The 18,441-nt window shown below is 40.5% G+C and overlaps 1 protein-coding gene across 3 annotated transcripts in view; it reads left to right on the top strand.

Annotated features, from left to right (window-relative positions):
* The window catches only part of LOC126215337 (F-box only protein 28), a 95,713-nt gene extending 77,501 nt beyond the window's left edge, over positions 1 to 18,212 (top strand). For 2 of the 3 annotated variants that reach the window (XM_049942021.1, XM_049942019.1), the window contains exon 7: positions 14,306 to 18,212. In XM_049942021.1, the coding sequence (XP_049797978.1) occupies positions 14,306 to 14,980 (675 nt within the window). In that variant the 3' untranslated portion in view covers positions 14,981 to 18,212. The remainder of the gene's footprint in view (positions 1 to 14,305) is intronic. The other variant, XM_049942020.1, reaches the window with a different exon arrangement.
* The last annotated feature ends 229 nt before the right edge of the window (positions 18,213 to 18,441 follow it).

Below are 18,441 nucleotides of genomic sequence, written 5' to 3'. Positions count from 1 at the left end.
ACTTCACTTCGAGCATTTTTCTCCACAACCACATTTCAAAACTTTCTAATCGTTGTCATTCCTTCTAACGGTTCATGATTCACTGCTGTATAAGGCTACACTCCACACCTCTTATGTAGCAAAATTTTTCCTCAATTCCATTGAAATTCTTAATTTTTAGTAATGACTTCACCTTTGCAAATTATCTCTTTCCCATAGGTATCTTATTTCTGCTGTACAGCTTTGGTTAATGTCATTAAACTTCAGATACAGAAAGGATTTTACCTATTCCTTTTTCTTTGTAAGATTTGTTAATTATTACTACCTTCAGGTTTACTGTCATAATTTTTGTCATTCCTACACAGTAGTGGAAAACAGTATAAAGGCATGGATGTTTGTAGGAAAAGTAACATTGTTGGCTGGAATAGTTGTACACAGTGTATATGCAATAATGAGAGATCCAGCATGCAGACAAATGCAGTCAAATGGTATCACATTTGCTGTCAATAGTACAATATATAACAAGACATCAACCTGTGTGCACGTGCGCGTGCGCTCAATTTTACTGCAGATAGGAAACAGACACCATTATCAATAAAGTACTGTGTGAGAGAAGCTGCATAAATATTCAATCAGATCTTGATAAGATTTTTACATTGTGCAGAGATTCAAAAATCGCTCTAAATGTCCAGAAATGTAAAATTTTGCGCTTCACAAAACAAAAAATGTAATATTCTATGACTATAGTATCAGTAAGTCATTGTTGGAATCGGGCAACTTGTACAAATACCTGGTTGTAACACATTGTAAGGATATGAAATGGAATGATCACATAGGTTCAGTCTTGTGTAAAGCAGGTGGTAGACTTTAGTTTATTGATAGAATACTGGGGAAGTGCAATCAGTATACAGAAGAGATTGCTTACAAATCACTTGTGTGACCAGCTTGTGACCTCCCTCTTACTAATCGGCCTATCCTGCTTGCGATATAAAATATGACCATGGATCGCGTGTATGCCTAATGGATTTTTTTCTAATTGTATAAGGCTGTCTTTCCCAAAGAAGTGACACCGATAAGTAGGAGGAAAGTGTACAACCGACCCTTCTGATGGAAAGTCTACTAAAAATAAAAGTAATTAAACCGAACAGGGCTATAATTTGGAAAATGAAAGTTATTTTGTGCATTCACTCACAAACAACACTGGACAGAAAGGGATACCACTGATCATGAAACCAAAAGTTACACTAATGAATGAAAAGGAAGTAATTAACGGTCGCCAGCCCACTAGGGCAGTTTACATCCAAAATCCTGTACAAGATTTTTACACTAATTTTAAGTGAGTGTGTAATGATAAAGAAAACTGAGGTCACTCTTACGTTATGTTTGGCATTAAATTTTGAAGAAAAAAAAAAAAAAACAATCGAGTAATGATTTGAAAATATGCACTTAAACTGTTAGTGCTGAACTATGTTATGTAAACAATGACTTTCAGTGACCTCAACATATCATCATCAAAGAAATTTAAAAAAAAAAAAAACAGCAAGCACTTTTTACTTTGCCATTACTTATTTTGCAAATTGGATTTCATAATGTCTGAACAACTGATCCTTTTTTACTGACTTGAACAGAATCAAATACTAGAATACGTGCCAAACCAAACAGCCATGTTCTCCAAGCTATATGTAAAATAAATAAAACTTCTGCACTCTTAACTTGTGCATTTCTTTAGATTTGAATTTTTTCCAGTGATTGATTCTCAAACTTGAAAAATGAAATTGCTTTACTTTAGTCCTATACTGAAGCCTCTGTTGTACAACAGTTAATTGAAAGTAGACTGAGGCTTAAATTCTTAAGTGAAATTATTCATTAATAAACTGGCTGTAACTATTCAATTTGTTTCTTATGACACTCAGTTAGCATATTAGGAAAAAAATTATTTATTTTTATTTATTTATTTATTTTCTGTCCATATAACAAAAAGTTTTTGGACATTGTCAGGAAAATTTAGATTACATTACACATATACAGAAAAATATGTACATTCTTTCATAACAACATATGGATCAGACACATGTCTATACACATTATTTTTCAAAAGGGCACTACAAGTAGATTCATAGTTTTCGGTTACTGCTAGATGTCTAAAACAAATTTTGTAAAATGATAAAGATTTTGCGTTCGAGAAACAGCTGCAGAAACCTACCCTAACACCCATACGTAAACATGATAGATGGAAGTTTGCTGAAAAGTATAGCGTGGATTTGTGAATGGTATGACATTGTCTTCAGTGGTGAGAAGTTTAAAATTTAGATGGTCAGATGGAATTCACTATTATTAGGATGATCTGAGAACAGTACCAGGAGATGTAGGGAATGAAAGTCTTCTTCAACAAGATAATGCATGTGTGAGTTGAAAAGTGCAATAAGGAAAGAATAGGCGACAATTTCACTACAAGAACTAAAAACCACAGCAAAATCAATGCTGAAGAGAATTTTTGAGGTAATTAGGAAGAACGGAGGTTGGACAACATACTATTAATGCAGTAACACAACAGAATACTGTGTGCCTTTATACCAATTTCCATCGCAGAAAGGTGAAAACCTTATTTTGTTACTCATGTTATGAAAGAAACTATATAATTAAATTGTGATTGTGCAACGAAAACAGTCAATTATTGACAAAATTATGTAACTGGATAGATAAAAAATCTACTCACCAACTGGTGGCAGAACACACATGTAATAAACTGTTGTAATGGGTAATTTCCCTTCAACCTTTCTGCCTGAAGAAGCAGCCACTGGCTCCGAAAGCTTGCTGATTACAACTGTGTATTATGTGCCCCTGCCACTTAGTGAGTACATTACGGTGATTGTTCTTATGTGTATTGACTATTTTCATAAGCAGAGACAGTATGCTACAGACATTGTACTATTACTTTTGTTGGAACCCTGCCACACTGATTTCCACTAGTATCTTCATTCTGTACTTCTTTCACTTTATGGAATGCTTGACACTGAAAGCGCTGGCAGGTCGATACACACACAAACATACACACAAAATTCTAGCTTTCGCAACCAACGGTTCCTTCGTCAGGAAAGAGGGAAGGAGAGGGAAAGACGAAAGGATGTGGGTTTTAAGGGAGATGGTAAGGAGTCATTCCAATCCCGGGAGCAGAAAGACTTATCTTAGGGGGGAAAAAGGACGGGTATACACTCGCGCGCGCGCGCGCGCGCACACACACATATCCATCCACACATATACAGACACAAGCAGACATATTTAAAGACAAAGAGTTTGGGCAGAGATGTCAGTCGAGGCGGAAGTGCAGAGGCAAAGATGTTGTTGAATGACAGGTGAGGTATGAGTGGCGGCAAATTGAAATTAGCGGAGATTGAGGCCTGGTGGGTAACGGAAAGAGAGGATATATTGAAGAGCAAGTTCCCATCTCCGGAGTTCGGATAGGATGGTGTTGGTGGGAAGTATCCAGATAACCCGGACGGTGTAACACTGTGCCAAGATGTGCTGGCCGTGCACCAAGGCGTGTTTAGCCACAGGGTGATCCTCATTACCAACAAACACTGTCTGCCTGTATCCATTCATGCGAATGGACAGTTTGTTGCTGGTCATTCCCACATAGAATGCGTCACAGTGTAGGCAGGTCAGTTGGTAAATCATGTGGGTGCTTTCACACGTGGCTCTGCCTTTGATCGTGTACACCTTCTGGGTTACAGGACTGGAGTAGGTGGTGGTGGGAGGGTGCATGGGACAGGTTTTACACCGGGGGCAGTTACAAGGGTAGGAGCCAGAGGGTAGGGAAGGTGGTTTGGGGATTTCATAGGGAAGAACTAAGAGGTTACGAAGGTTAAGTGGACGGCGGAAAGACACTCTTGGTGGAGTGGGGAGGATTTCATGAAGGATGGATCTCATTTCAGGGCAGGATTTGAGGAAGTCGTATCCCTGCTGGACAGCCACATTCAGAGTCTGATCCAGTCCCGGAAAGTATCCTGTCACAAGTGGGGCACCTTTGTTGTTCTTCTGTGGGAGGTTCTGGGTTTGAGGGGATGAGGAAGTGGCTCTGGTTATTTGCTTCTGTACCAGGTCGGGAGGGTAGTTGCGGGATGCGAAAGCTGTTTTCAGGTTGTTGGTGTAATGGTTCAGGGATTCAGGACTGGAGCAGAGTCGTTTGCCACAGAGACCTAGGCTGTAGGGAAGGGACCGTTTGATGTGGAATGGGTGGCAGCTGTCATAATGCAGGTACTGTTGCTTGTTGGTGGGTTTGATGTGGACGGACGTGTGAAGCTGGCCATTGGACAGATGGAGGTCAACGTCAAGGAAAGTGGCTTGGGATTTGGAGTAGGACCAGGTGAATCTGATGGAACCAAAGGAGTTGAGGTTGGAGAGGAAATTCTGGAGTTCTTCTTCACTGTGAGTCCAGATCATGAAGATGTCATCAATAAATCTGTACCAAACTTTGGGTTGGCAGGCCTGGGTAACCAAGAAGGCTTCCTCTAGGCGACCCATGAATAGGTTGGCGTACGAGGGGGCCATCCTGGTACTCATGGCTGTTCCCTTTAATTGTTGGTATGTCTGGCCTTCAAAAGTGAAGAAGTTGTGGGTCAGGATGAAGCTGGCTAAGGTAATGAGGAAAGAGGTTTTAGATAGGGTGGCAGGTGATCGGCGTGAAAGGAAGTGCTCCATCGCAGCGAGGCCCTGGACGTGCAGAATATTTGTGTATAAGGAAGTGGCATCAATGGTTACAAGGATGGTTTCCGGGGGTAACAGATTGGGTAAGGATTCCAGGCGTTCGAGAAAGTGGTTGGTGTCTTTGATGAAGGATTGGAGACTGCATGTAATGGGTTGAAGGTGTTGATCTATGTAGGCAGAGATACTTTCTGTGGGGGCTTCGTAACCAGCTACAATGGGGCGGCCGGGATGATTGGGTTTGTGAATTTTCGGAAGAAGGTAGAAGGTAGGGAGGGGTGCGGGGTGTCTGTGGGGTCAGGAGGTTGATGGAGTCAGGTGAAAGGTTTTGTAGGGGGCCTAAGGTTCTGAGGATTCCTTGAAGCTCCGCCTGGATATCAGGAATGGGATTACCTTGGCAAACTTTGTATGTGGTGTTGTCTTAAAGCTGACGCAGTCCCTCAGCCACATACTCCAGACGATCAAGTACCACGGTTGTGGAACCCTTGTCCGCCGGAAGAATGACGATGGATCGGTCAGCCTTCAGATCACGGATAGCCTGGGCTTCAGTAGTGGTGATGTTGGGAGTAGGATTAAGGTTTTTTAAGAAGGATTGAGAGGCAAGGCTGGAAGTCAGAAATTCCTGGGAGGTATATATATGTACATGTTGAACAACTTCAGTAACAATGATTATCCTTACCTTACCCTCTTCCATTGCTCCTTTTTTTCTGACTGCTCATCGATTGACTCCATTGAATGAATTTTCCCACTCAAAAAGTCAAATACACACCACTTTATTTCTACAGTTTTCTCCAACCATCCTCAGACAACATACTGCATGTCTTGTTCGCCCTTTCTAAACCTAAACTGATGTTTAGTATGACTTTTTTTAACAGCCATCATGATGTGATCGATAAAGCAAAAATCCTTGCATTCTTTTGTGATGCACTTTATAGGTAAAAATGGTAGAATAGTCTAAAGTAGACCTTGGGGTCAAATTCCTTTACCATAAATTCTGTTTACTATCTCAGTCAATCTGATTATTGAAACTGCACTAAAGTATTTCAGTCTCTGGCAAACTGTCACAGCCCAATCTTCTTTTCCCAGAAGTCCTGAATTGTTAGCTCTAATTCCCATTTTAATATCCTAGGGCCTTAGTCTTTCTTATTTTGTTTGAGAAGGAAAGACAAGTTCAGAAAAATGCAGCAGTTTTTAGAAGGGCAAAGATCATACACCTCTTAGCTTACCTCTTAGATATAGTAGTTGTAGTGGGCAAATACTGTTTGTAGAGGGAAGAAGTAAACACATTGCAGTTAATGTTTACTGTTATTCACAGTTTATTATATTTCAAAATAAAATTCTAAGTTCCGTAAAAGTGACGAACAGATACCACTTTCTATCTTACATAATCTGTAAAATACTGTCGCAGAGAAACATGTGAAAGAAAGACCTAAAGCAGAGGCAGTATCCATCATTTCAGATTTAAAATCATAGAAATAAATATCTACAAATTTGGTTCAACATACCTGTTAACCAATACATCTGTGATGTGTTACATTAATGCGACAGAAGTTGTGTTGCTGATATACTGATGACTGAAGTCACATTTTGCAATTACTCGTACACAGCTGCTAGTACATATGTCATACAAAGAATAAAAGGGAAGTGTCATTGACGCTTCATGTATTGAAATAGCATCTACTCTTTGAGCATGGCAGACTAGGCTTCACTTGAACTATTTTCCATTTTATTGGTAACATCCACTTCGTGAAACATTTCTTGCTTGACAAGACCGTTATACCTCGCAAACAAGATCATGGCAGAAATCTGAAAAACAAGCATGCTTAGCCTCATGACAGAGAGGTAGTGAAACTTCCACTTATGGGGCAACACGTGGAAATGGAGATAACTGAACACATCACATCATGATTGGCAGGTCATTGTTCTCCACAGTCGCGGACTGGTGTCACTACTTCCTACTTGATGTAGATGCTTGGGGAATGGGCTGTAGGCAAGTTGACACATGCACCGTTTCCCAAGTAAGGTCAGTGTTGTGCATTCTCATCGGTTTGTAATGCTTGAGAATTTGCTGTATACATGCCTTGCAGTGCTTCTAGTTTCCCAGTTAGACAGTCATTATCTCCAGCTTTGTAGCCATATAACACTCACGCAAAACAGTAGTCAGTGGTCTGGGGTTATAATGTCTCACCCTGTAAACAAAACAGCCCCCTTAGCTGACGGCCGGAAATGTGTTTTGGTCTGCTGAAGATGCCTCGTTTCTTGATTATGTGTAAGGACAGTAAATTCTGGAGACTACTAACAAGAGCTATTCAAAACGAGCAATGTGATCCTCTTCACTACCATTGGGCACACCCACAAGAATTGCTGCGTCTGTGCCAATGGGGCATTTTTGATCATCTCTACAGCTCAGAGTTACACTGAGGCGACAAAAGTTATGGGATGGCGGTATGCACATAAACAGATGGAGGTAGTATCACGTACAAAGGTATAAAAGAGCAATTCATCGGCAGAGCTTGTCAGTCGTACTCAGGTGATTCATTTGAAAATTTTTATGACATGACTAAGACCGCACAATGAGAATTAACAGCCTTTGAATGTGAAATGACAGTTGGAGATAGATGCGGGGGACATTCCATTTCAGAAGTCGTTAGAGGATTCAATATTCAGAGATCCGCAGTGTCAAGAGTGTGCTGAGAATACAAAATTTCAGGCATTAGCTCTCATCACGGCATTTTCGCGGAGATGTCAGCACTAACAGAAGAACACTACTGCATGAAATAACCACAGGAATAAATATGGTACGTACGATGAACATTTATGTTAGGACAGTGTGGCGAAATTTGGCGTTAATGGGCTATGGCAGAACAAGACAAACATCAGTGCCTTTGTTAACAGCACAATATTGCCACGGGATGAATTCTGTCATGAGGCCATATGAGATCGTGTTTTTGCCTGTCAGTTGTGCACATCTAACATCTAACGGTTCCAAAGATGTGGTATTTTGTGATGACTTCAAGAAATGTAATTTGTTTTTGTGACAACTCAGGCTATTATGTCGTGTCGATACAGGGAGGCGTCTCAGTTTCTTAGTTGTTCCTCGTTTTCTGGCCACGATGAGTTGCATGTGAATGTTGTAAAGAGGTCATGTCATCCATGTTTTCCTATATAGGTCGTGGCACCTTGAGTGTATTTGTGCATGTGTCTCGGACTTCGTATATGAGATGAGGGTAAAAGGTGGATGTATTCTTTCATGCATAGTTTTTTCTGATTCAGTCTAATGTAAAGCATCCCTTCCTCTTCCCTTTTTGCATACATATCTACCAGAAACTGTTGGAATAAATGGCGAGTATTGAGAATATGATTGTATGTTTCATTGTCTCTGATCATTAAGCGGTAAACATAGAACTCCTTGGAAGTCATGTTTTTGTTTGTTTCTCTGCCTGTTTGCTTGTTTCGGGTTGGATTTTTTTCACATTAAAATGCTATCCGTCCTCTCTGTACAGAAATATCAATGGATATTGGAGGGCATCATACGAACGGTGTGTCTCTGCAATGTGTTGCAATCCTTCTCTCCGTCATTTTACAATTCTCACAGCTTGTTTTTCCATTGTTCACCATTATGATGGCGACTTAGTCTATTTGAGCTGTGTTAAATCAACATTGGTATTCTCCATGTGGTCTTTTGTCGGCTCAAATTATAACTTCATAGTCATCAGAAATCATTTAGTCTAGTGCTGTTTGAATACCGTATGTACTCGAATCTAAACCGCACTTTTTTTCCGGTTTTTGTAATCCAAAAAACCGCCTGCGGCTTGGAATCGAGTACAAAGCAAGCGGAAGTTCTGAAAAATGTCGATAGGTGCCGCCACAACATGTAGCGCTACACAGACATGCTTTGTAGGCACAAAGATAAATACTGGCGCCGAAACCTCTGCGTCAGTAAGTAAATTAAAAAAAAAAAGGTGGAAGAAGAGCTTTTTTTCTCCGTCCCGAGTTTCGACCACTGCATTTTCATACATTATCCAACGAAGTAAATACAAATTCCGTATTGCTCATCTTCGAATGTAGCAGAATTTCAGTGTACTACGAAAATCCGACTGGCAAGACTGCTTGAGATGTTTGTCAATATGGTCAACTCTACGTTCTGAATTTTTTCCTACCTGTGAGAAGAGATGGTTGCTAATAGGAACCTGATGAAATGTGAATCACATGCATTATTCTTTTCACCATCAGAATAATATGAATATAAACATTTTGCCATGTATTCTTTCGTGTTTGCTGCTATCTCGTTTAAATCCTGTCTGCCTAATAAACTACGAAACTAGAGTGAGACAACAGCAAACGCGGAAGAATGTACGTATCGTGTCATGTTTATATTCGTATTATTCTTATGCCTAATAGTGATACAGTCAGAAATGAAGCACGGCAACTGACTAGATTTTTAAATCTAAGATGACTCTAATTTCTGTGCAGAATTTGATGTACTAAAGAAGCGGCCGCAAAGATTTTGAAACGGAGAAAAATTTTAGCTTAACTCTTGTTCCGAACACGTTCTATCATACGCAGTCTATTATTTGGTTCTTGTTGATCATTATCAAAGAAAGCAGCAGTGTAGGTAACAGCAAATAGCAATCTCTTGCCATTGCTTCGCTAATAAGACGATTCCTCTCTTTTTTTATTGTAAGCGGCGGTAGCGCGCACAAAAGCGAGCCGTGCCGTGAGCAGCGACGGGCGGTAAACACGCACTATCAGAATGCGACAAACAAAGCATGACACAGTACAGTAATGCATTTTCAGCTTAGAGTGACCTATAACAAAGAGAACGGCACTTATCAGATCAAAGCAAAATAAGCAATCGATTCAAACCAGACGAAGCACGTGAAAAAGGAAGGGTACCCGTATAAATACGGACGGAGCTCCTGACGCATAGCAATGGCTACCTGGTAAAGCTTAACTGCTAAGCTTACAACTCGAACCAAACTACTGTAGCTGTATCGTCATTCATTCGACCTAAATCGTGTCTCATATTACAATGGACCAACTTTGTTTCGATTTGGAGGTGCGGCCTAAAACTTTTCTCTCCCCTTGAATTTCAAGTCTCAAATTTCACGTGCGGCTTAGATTCGGGATTTTTTTTTTTTTTTTTTTTTTTTTTTTTTTTTTTTTTTTTTTTTTTTTTTCGAGTCTCATTTTTCAGGTGCGGTTTAGATTCGAGTGTGGCTTAGATTCGACTAAATACGGTATGTAACTCAGTTAATCGTATTCCTATAAGATTCTCTGCACATCTCGGACTGCTTACCATCCCCATCCACTGATATTTTTGCATTCTTGATCAGTTCCTGTTTCTTCATTTCGGATGAAATATACCTGCATAAATTTATGGTCTTCATTGGTAGTGGCAGTAATGATCCCATGGTGTGATAGATTTTTCCACGGAGGGAAAAAACGTAATCGATTACATCTTTGTTAACATTGAAAGGAATGACAGCAAAAGAAGTCATTTGCAAGCAGGCATTGTACGGTTTTATATTTTGAAGAAATTGTTTTCATTCTGGAGTTTCCCTGGTCATATAATGTAAAAATTACATGGAGGTGCTTTCAGTGGTGGTAACCGAATTTTTCCATTTGTGCAACAGAATCTTGGTGTCTCTCTACTGAATTTTTTTTGTGTTGCAGAATTAGCATATGTTATCCATTTTTTCCAATTACGACGTTTTTGTGTTTGTTAAGAGTGTTTTGATTGGCTGTAGTGGAATGCTTCATTTGTCATGTTGTACTGTTTACTTTCCCTCATCTGCGCTTGCCATAGGGTGATATTCCCCTGGCTGGATTGAATTCTCGGTCTTCTATTATAAGATTGTCGCAATTCTTGATTCTTCAATCTCTTCATTTCGTTGTTCATTTTCTCTGCTTCTCAAGGTGCCCATTCTCATTCATTGGGAACTTAAACGTGCTTCACGCTCTTTGTAGTTTTGCTTTTCTCTCTCTCTCTCTCTCTCTCTCTCTCTCTCTCTCTCTCTCTCTCTCTGATGTCCCCCCCCCCCCTCCCGCCATTTTGCTCCAGAATGGGTGAGATCTCTTGGTTTTTTACGTTTGGGCTTTGTCTAAAATATAAATCGGATCAACTTTTTGTTCACAAATACACCAGGTACACTTTACACATTCTTCACACTTTATTTTAGGTTTCTATTCAGTCACTGCTGTATCACTTTGATTACTCTCACTTCAATATGTGTTTTTATTCACTCATTGAAATAATTTTTCGGTTCCTCCATTCGTCACTGATAAGGAACTGACATTCAAACCCACAATGGGTCTTGCTTTGTGTACTCCTACCAATGGGCAGCTCCACTAGTGGCAAACTCCATAACATAGCAAAAAGCGTTCGACTTGTCCACAATGTTCCAGAACATTGCACAACATTAGTGTGTGTTCTGGAAAGTTCCACAATGATATGGGACGGTCTTGAACATTCGAGAATCTTCCCTGATGATCCAGACTATTCCCAAATATCTAGGATCATTTTGAAACATCGCGGAACATTGTGGAATGTTCTGGTGTGTTCTTGAATGTTCTGGAGGACAATACTACCGAGTCTTTATATCTTCAAAAGCATGCCCTTCAGGTAAAAAACAGGAGCCTTCTTCATGGACGGGGGATAGTGGGTTACCACACCGTAACTCACTTGATCACACTAGGACACGTTTCTTAGTTTAAGAAGCAGGCATATTGTACACTTATTTTTGTAATGTATATTGATATTAATTATTTATATTCTACCAGAACTTCTCATTACCAAATTATTGTACCATATATGTAAAACAATGGCATTCTGTTTCGTGTATTTTTCATTAGTACACTACCTTACATCCCAAACATAATATTATAGTGTTCTGCATACAGGGTGATTGAGCTGCTCCCACCAATGCCATTTTACGCAACCTACAATTTTGTATCAGGCATTAAAAAACCACACGACAGATTTTCATAGCCTTTTGCTTGTTATGCACAGAAAAAGTGAACAGGACCTTTTCTGTAGGAAATTTAATGTAGTTACATTTTGTACTAAGGTATGTTTTTGATGGCAGCCATAGGTCAATCAAGAAAAAGGTAGAAAACTGACCTTCACACATCTGCACTCCCACGCTCATACCTCACCAGTCAGGATTTCTAGTATATTGTTCGTGGCATTCCCTCCCATCACTGTACAAATATCACAAAAACAATTTCCCACTTTTTGGCTTCATTTATGCCTTAGTACGCCATTGACTTAGTCGGACACTTACAAATTGTAAAACTGATGTTTATCACAAACTAACATTGTGTGAATTTTAACCACAAAATAATTACATCATAGTACTCATCGGGCCTTGTGCCCATGAAACTGTCGTTATAATGATTAAGTTTGAATTGAATTTTCAATGTAGATAGATTCAGACAAATTTGGTTTAATGATACTAACAGAACAACAGACTACACTGGTGGCATAATAGCCCACTCAGTAGAGACCAGAAAGGTCAGATGTAGGAAGTAACTTGTGTGGCCGGGTTCAAATCCCGGTGCTGGTACAACTTTTAATTCATTGCTTTGGCGAAAATAACTATCATAGATAAAGGTGGTACTCAATACGTATCAGGAATACCACCTTTATACGGTTGATACCGTCACCTATGTCTGAGGTACAGGGGGGATTAACTCTATTTTGCTCATTGGTACAATTCCAATATCAGAGAGCCTTGGCAATACTGATGTGAGTTAGAAGGGGAATAACAATGGGTTGAGGCCTAAGTTGGAATTTCTATGGGTGAGGGTGACGCACTATAGGGTAGTCCGTGCAGTTGCGATATCTGCAGTGCCAGTGCGGCATAACAGATAGCGCATCTGCGTAGTAAGCAGGAGACTTGGGTTCATATAGCGATGTTGGTACAAATTTTAATTCATTGCTTTCACCTACATGGTTATCATACACTCAAGAGCCAAAAAAACTGGTACACCTGCCTAATATCGTGTAGCACGCAGAATGGCCGCAACACAACGTGACATGGATTCAACTAATGTTTGAAATAGTGCTGGAGGGAAATGACAACATTAATACTGCAGGGCTGTCCATATATCCATAAGAGTATGAGGCGGTGGAGATCTCTCAATAGCACGTTGCAAGGTATCCCATATATGCTCAATAATGTTCATGTCTGGGGAGTTTGATGGCCAGCGGAAGTGTTTAAACTCAGAAGAGTGTTCCTGGAGCCACTGTGTAGCAATTCTTGATGTGTGGGGTGTCGCATTGTCTTGCTGGAATTACTCAAGTCTGTCGCAATACAGAATGGACATGAATGGATACAGGTGATAAGACAGGATGGTTACGTACGTGTCCCCTGTCAGTCGTGTCTACATGTGTCAGGAGACCCATATCACTCCAACTGCACACGCCCCACACTATTACAGACCCTCCACCACCTTGAACAGTCCTTTACTGACATGCAGGGTCCATGGATTCATGAAGTTGTCTTCACACCCGTACAAGTCCACCCACTAAATACAATTCAAAATGAGACTCATCCAACTAGGCAACAAGTTTTCACTCGTCAACAATCCAATGTCTGTGTTGACGGGCCCAGACGAGGCATAAAGCTTTGCGTCGTACAGTCATCAAGGGTATACGAGTGGGCCTTAGACTTCTAAAACCCATATCGATGACCATTCATTGAATGGTTTGCATGCTGACACTTGTTGATGGCCCAGCATTGAAATCTGCAGCAATTTGCAGAAGGGTTGCGCGTCAGTCATTGTTGGCCCCATTCTTGCAGGATTTTTTTCCAGCCACAGTGATGTCAGAGATTTTATGTTTCAGATTTCTGATATTCACGGTACACTCGTTAAATGGTCATATGGGAAAATCCCCACTTCATCGCTACCTTGTAGATGCTATGTCCCATCGATCGTACACTGACTATAACACCATGTTCAAACCCACTTAAATCTTGATAGACTGTCATTGTAGCAGCAGTAACCGATCTAACTGCACCAGACGTTTGTTGTCTTGTATAGGCGTTGCCGACCACAGCACCGTATTCTGCCTGTTTGCATATCTCTCTATTTGAATACACATGCCTATGCCAGTTTCTTTGGTGCTTCAGTGTACACTGGAAATAGTTCATATGGTCAGAAAATTTGTACAGTGATAAGAGAGAGTGCCATAAATAACATACTAAAAATCATGACTGGTGAGAGACACGTGTGGGGGGAGGTGGGGGTGTAGATAGTTTGAAGATGACTTTGGTGTGTTTTTCTTGAATAACTCTACTACTGTGACCTCCAGCAAAAACATATCCCAGTACAAAATTTAACAACATTAAATTTCCTACAAAAAGGTCTCGTTCATTGTTTCTGTTGGAATAATAGTTTCTGCGTAGCAACCGAGAGAAAATGGAAATCTCACACGTAGTTTTTGAAGGCCGGATATAACATTACAGGCTGCAGAAAATAACACCAGTAGGGACAGCTGAACCACCCTGTATACTAAATAATAAATAGTACAGTGTAATGACAGTACTTTCTGGGTAGTTTTCATTATACATTTGCCTAGATGATTATTGTATGTTTTACTACGAATGTGGACAAAAAGGTTGTCACACTCGTACATTTTAAGGAGCTGAACAAGTGCAAGACGGAGCTGCAGTACTGGCGCTCCAAGTCTCCCGCGAACCTGCCACTCTGCGTGTCGTGCGGTGTAGCAGTGGCGCCCGCACCGCCAGAGGACCTGCAGGCGCTGGCCAACCAGGGCGCACTGCCCCAGGGACTGGACCTCGCCGCCGTCGACTTCGTACCCATCGCGGGCTCCGTCAACAATCCGCCCGCGCCCGCCTCGGACTCGACCGATGCTGCACCCCAGCAAGTGCCGCTGCAACAGCCCCAGCCGCAGGTGCAGGTCCAGCAATTGCAGCTGCAGGAGCCACAGACGCAGCTGCGGCAGCCCCCGATGTCGGCGGGTGCGAGCTCGGCGTCCCAGGAAGCGGAGGTGGCCACGTCTGGCGCAGTTGCGGGGGCTTCGTCGCCGGCCTGCCAGGCGGTCCACGTGCAGCTGGCGACCCCCGTCGCGTGCCGGGCGTGTCCCTCCGCAACAAAGAGGAGGGCACCGGGTGGTGACACTGCGTCCGAGCTCCAGGAGGAAGAGGCAGCCGTGACGCCTGTGGCCGTGCGGCCCGGATCCCCCAGCACCGACGATGCAGACGGATCGGCCTCACCGAAACGGGTCCGCCGCCTGTCCAAGTGCAGAGGGAAGCGCCTGAAGGTGCAGTAATGGGTGGGGTCGTTCTCTCTCTCGTGAGGTTTTGTGGCGTTCTCTGCCGGGTCGGGAGCACGAGATTTTAGAGTCTGAAATCGCGCCTCTGCAGGAAAGTGCAGTTTGTCTGCAAATGTGCTTTTAAATCGTTTGCTCATTGTACTAAGCAAAATAACCGTTCCATCCCATTATCGTGTCGAAACTCCGAGAAATTCAGTGGAGCAGTAGGAATAGTATTTTTGCCATCTTTGTAGGAAACCCCAGTGTCCCACCTGCAACCTTCACAATACCTGTGACAAGTTGATTAATACTGTGTCACTACACTTGCGGTCTGTAGCTTAATAGCTGTTGTCAGAATGTGACAAAATCTGTGTAGTTTCACTAATAAGCAGACAAGTCTTCACTTCGAAAGAGAACGGTGCTAGTGGCAGATAAAACTTGTGAAACCAAATAAATGTAAAAGTCTGTTTACACATGTGCACAATACTACCTGCTTCTGGCCAAACTGGAACTATCACGCATTGACCGAAAACTCTCGTGCTCCCTGCTGCCGGCGTACTAAACGAAATTAGCACCATTTTTTAGGAAACTGGAAAGGAAGCTAACATTGGTTTCACAATTGGCCTGTTTTAATCTGCACGATATATCTGGTTGTTGAACAGATATTAAAAAAAGTTTTAACTGAAATTACTACCAATGATTTTAGGCAGCAACTTTTAGCCCTCACTTCTACAAACTGGTGCACTGTAAATTAAAGCTCACTCATTAATGAGATGCACAAGATAAAAACTTGAAATTGTCTAAAAATGATCAACGTTAACACAGTGTGCTGTTATTTGTATAAGTGAGAGATGAAAACTGTGGCTTAAAATTCAGAATAACTTCTTGGTAAGATAGAAGACTGTGAGGCACAGCTTCGAAAACACTGTATTGCTGCACCTGCTAGAACAGGACTTTGGCTAAACAAATGCTCCACATCGTTGTGCATAATAAAATTAAAAAACAAAGGGCAAGTGGTACGTGCATCCTTTAATGAAGGAAGATATAGATATTTTTAGAAATGTTAGTCTGACAAATTTTAGGAGAAATGGTCATTTTGGTGTGTGGATGCTCTACTACTCCTTGCACTGTGATTTTACTATTCTGCAAAACATGAGTTACATTGAAGCATAGCTTTTGATTGGAGTGAGCAAAGAAAACATCTCTGTAAATAAATTTATGCCTTAAGAAATCATTATGTTAGGAAATATTTTGTTAGGAATCTTGATAAGGGAATATGCCTGTAAGGTTTTATAAGAGTTCTGCCATGTTACAAAACTATTTATTTGGTTAAGGAATCATTGGGCTACGCATTTTTTCTGTAGTATATTAGTGCTTGAAGAAATGTTTTAAGGAAAGTCATAGTTGTTGTACTGAACTGAGCCAGTTGTTAGACTTTTGTGTGCACGAAAATGCACTAGGCAGTAATACAATCGACAACACTACAATATTTATTTGCAGCAAAGAATCTCATCTGCTAAATGTTAACAGCTTTTACACAGTTGCTTGCGGACAGTTTGATCGTTGTAGCTTGATTATAGCAAGACGAGTGTGAGAGTTCTGTTTCAATATACAACCTTTGCAGTACCTGCTCGTGCAGTTTTTTGCTTGATGTTAAACAGAAAATAGTCATCTGTATGCAAAAAGCTTCTTAAGTCTTTCTAACTTTTTGACAGTTATGCTTCAGCAGTGTTTATTTTATGATAAAATGCATCCCTTAGCATCATAGGCAGTCAGGGATGTGTGAGAAATGTTTATTTTTGTGTAAAATGGTTCGTTGCTGCCTGAATTGGACCTCTCGTTGGAGGTTGGTGACATTTTGTGGAAGGTAAAGTGTTTACTGACTTTTAGGCACTGCCTCTGTGTGTGTGTGTGTGTGTGTGTGTGTGTGTGTGTGTGTGTGTGTGTAATATAAATAAGAAAATGTGTGGACTACTATAAGTACCTACTTTTTGTAACTGTAGTATTATATTGCCAGCAGTTTCTCCAAAACATGTTTGCTGTGTGGTTAGTTTACTGTGAGTGTTTAACAATAAATTCTGTATAAACATGTGAATATTAGACATTATATTTACCATCACAATACAGTATTTTTCTTTTTTCTTCAGAATATAACCTAACTTCCAACTCTTATGTTGACAGTAACGTGTGTTCTATGATAGGATTTCTTCTATCTGTACATGCAGAAAATACGAACTCTTTATTTTGTACAAATATCAGAACAGGTGCACCACAAATGTTAAAAAAAAGTATTGTAGCCTACTTACTGTACTTGCCACAACTATCATCCTGTTGCAGACTGGTCACTTCGTTAAGCTGTGGCACCTTTGTAATTTTTGACCTAGCTTGTAAGCTGTAGAGTAAAATTTCTCGCTGTTCTACGCAATTCAGGCAGGTGCTCGTCGATATTGAGGAATGTTGTTCGGTCATGAATTTACATTTCGATTACTGTGATAGATGGAAGGGAAGTGCACATCCCATTTTTTGTTACAAAGGTACCACAGTTTAGAGACCAGCACAAAGGAATTACTTAAAAATATTTTTGTTAGTGCCACTGGCAGATGTTTGCTTCAGTGGCCTGAAATATAGAGCAACATACATTATTTTAATTAGTGGTAACATACTGTATGTTAATAAAGTACATGATATGAGTAGTGGTTTGACTATATGAATGATGCACATTGAAGAGACCAAAAGGGATAAATTTGATTGGTAGAGTTATAAGACTACTATAACGTTTGTCTAGAAGTGACCTTGAAAAATTTAAAAAAGATTTTATTCTCACTTTTTACTTGTATTGCAAAATGTTTTCAGATGTTGTGTGTTTTAAGGTCAATATGTATGTGGATTGATTCTCCAGTCTTTATTTCCAGGGGCACGTGATAGTTATGTTACATACATGTGTACATGGAAAGTAGAGCTTTAAAAATATATATATAAATATACGTACATATATTTTATGATCCCACTCGTGTGTGTGTGTGTGTGTGTGTGTGTGTGTGTGTGTGTTGCTTGAGTAGAAGTGTTGCAGTGAGATGGGGCACTCAGTTTTATATTTTGAAGTCTACTGATATATCTTTAAATGAAAGCCATGACACAAAGAAAGTGAATTGTACAAGATATTTTAGTTCAACAGTTGAGCATACAAGCATGGATGTGTGTATGTACATACTACTATGATCTCTAATAAACTGGATATATTAAATATGAACTTATTTGTTTTGCTTTTTACCCACTCTGTCAGTGATGGGTTTAACTGTATGGTTCTGTGAAGTGATATTTTTTTGGAGACAAGTTAGCGAGATAAATTTCATGACCGTGCTTTTGGAAAGAAACACACCTTAATGATGCCCAAACTGACATTTAGGTGTCTATTTACTGAACTGTCAACAGAGAACTCAGAAATGGTGTCATGAATTTATCGCGGGAATAAACATAAT

Source organism: Schistocerca nitens, chromosome 12 (assembly GCF_023898315.1).
Source record: "Schistocerca nitens isolate TAMUIC-IGC-003100 chromosome 12, iqSchNite1.1, whole genome shotgun sequence".
Classification (NCBI taxonomy): domain Eukaryota; kingdom Metazoa; phylum Arthropoda; class Insecta; order Orthoptera; family Acrididae; genus Schistocerca; species Schistocerca nitens.
Note: the sequence above shows the minus strand (reverse complement) of the source record. Positions and strands in the feature narration are given on the sequence as shown.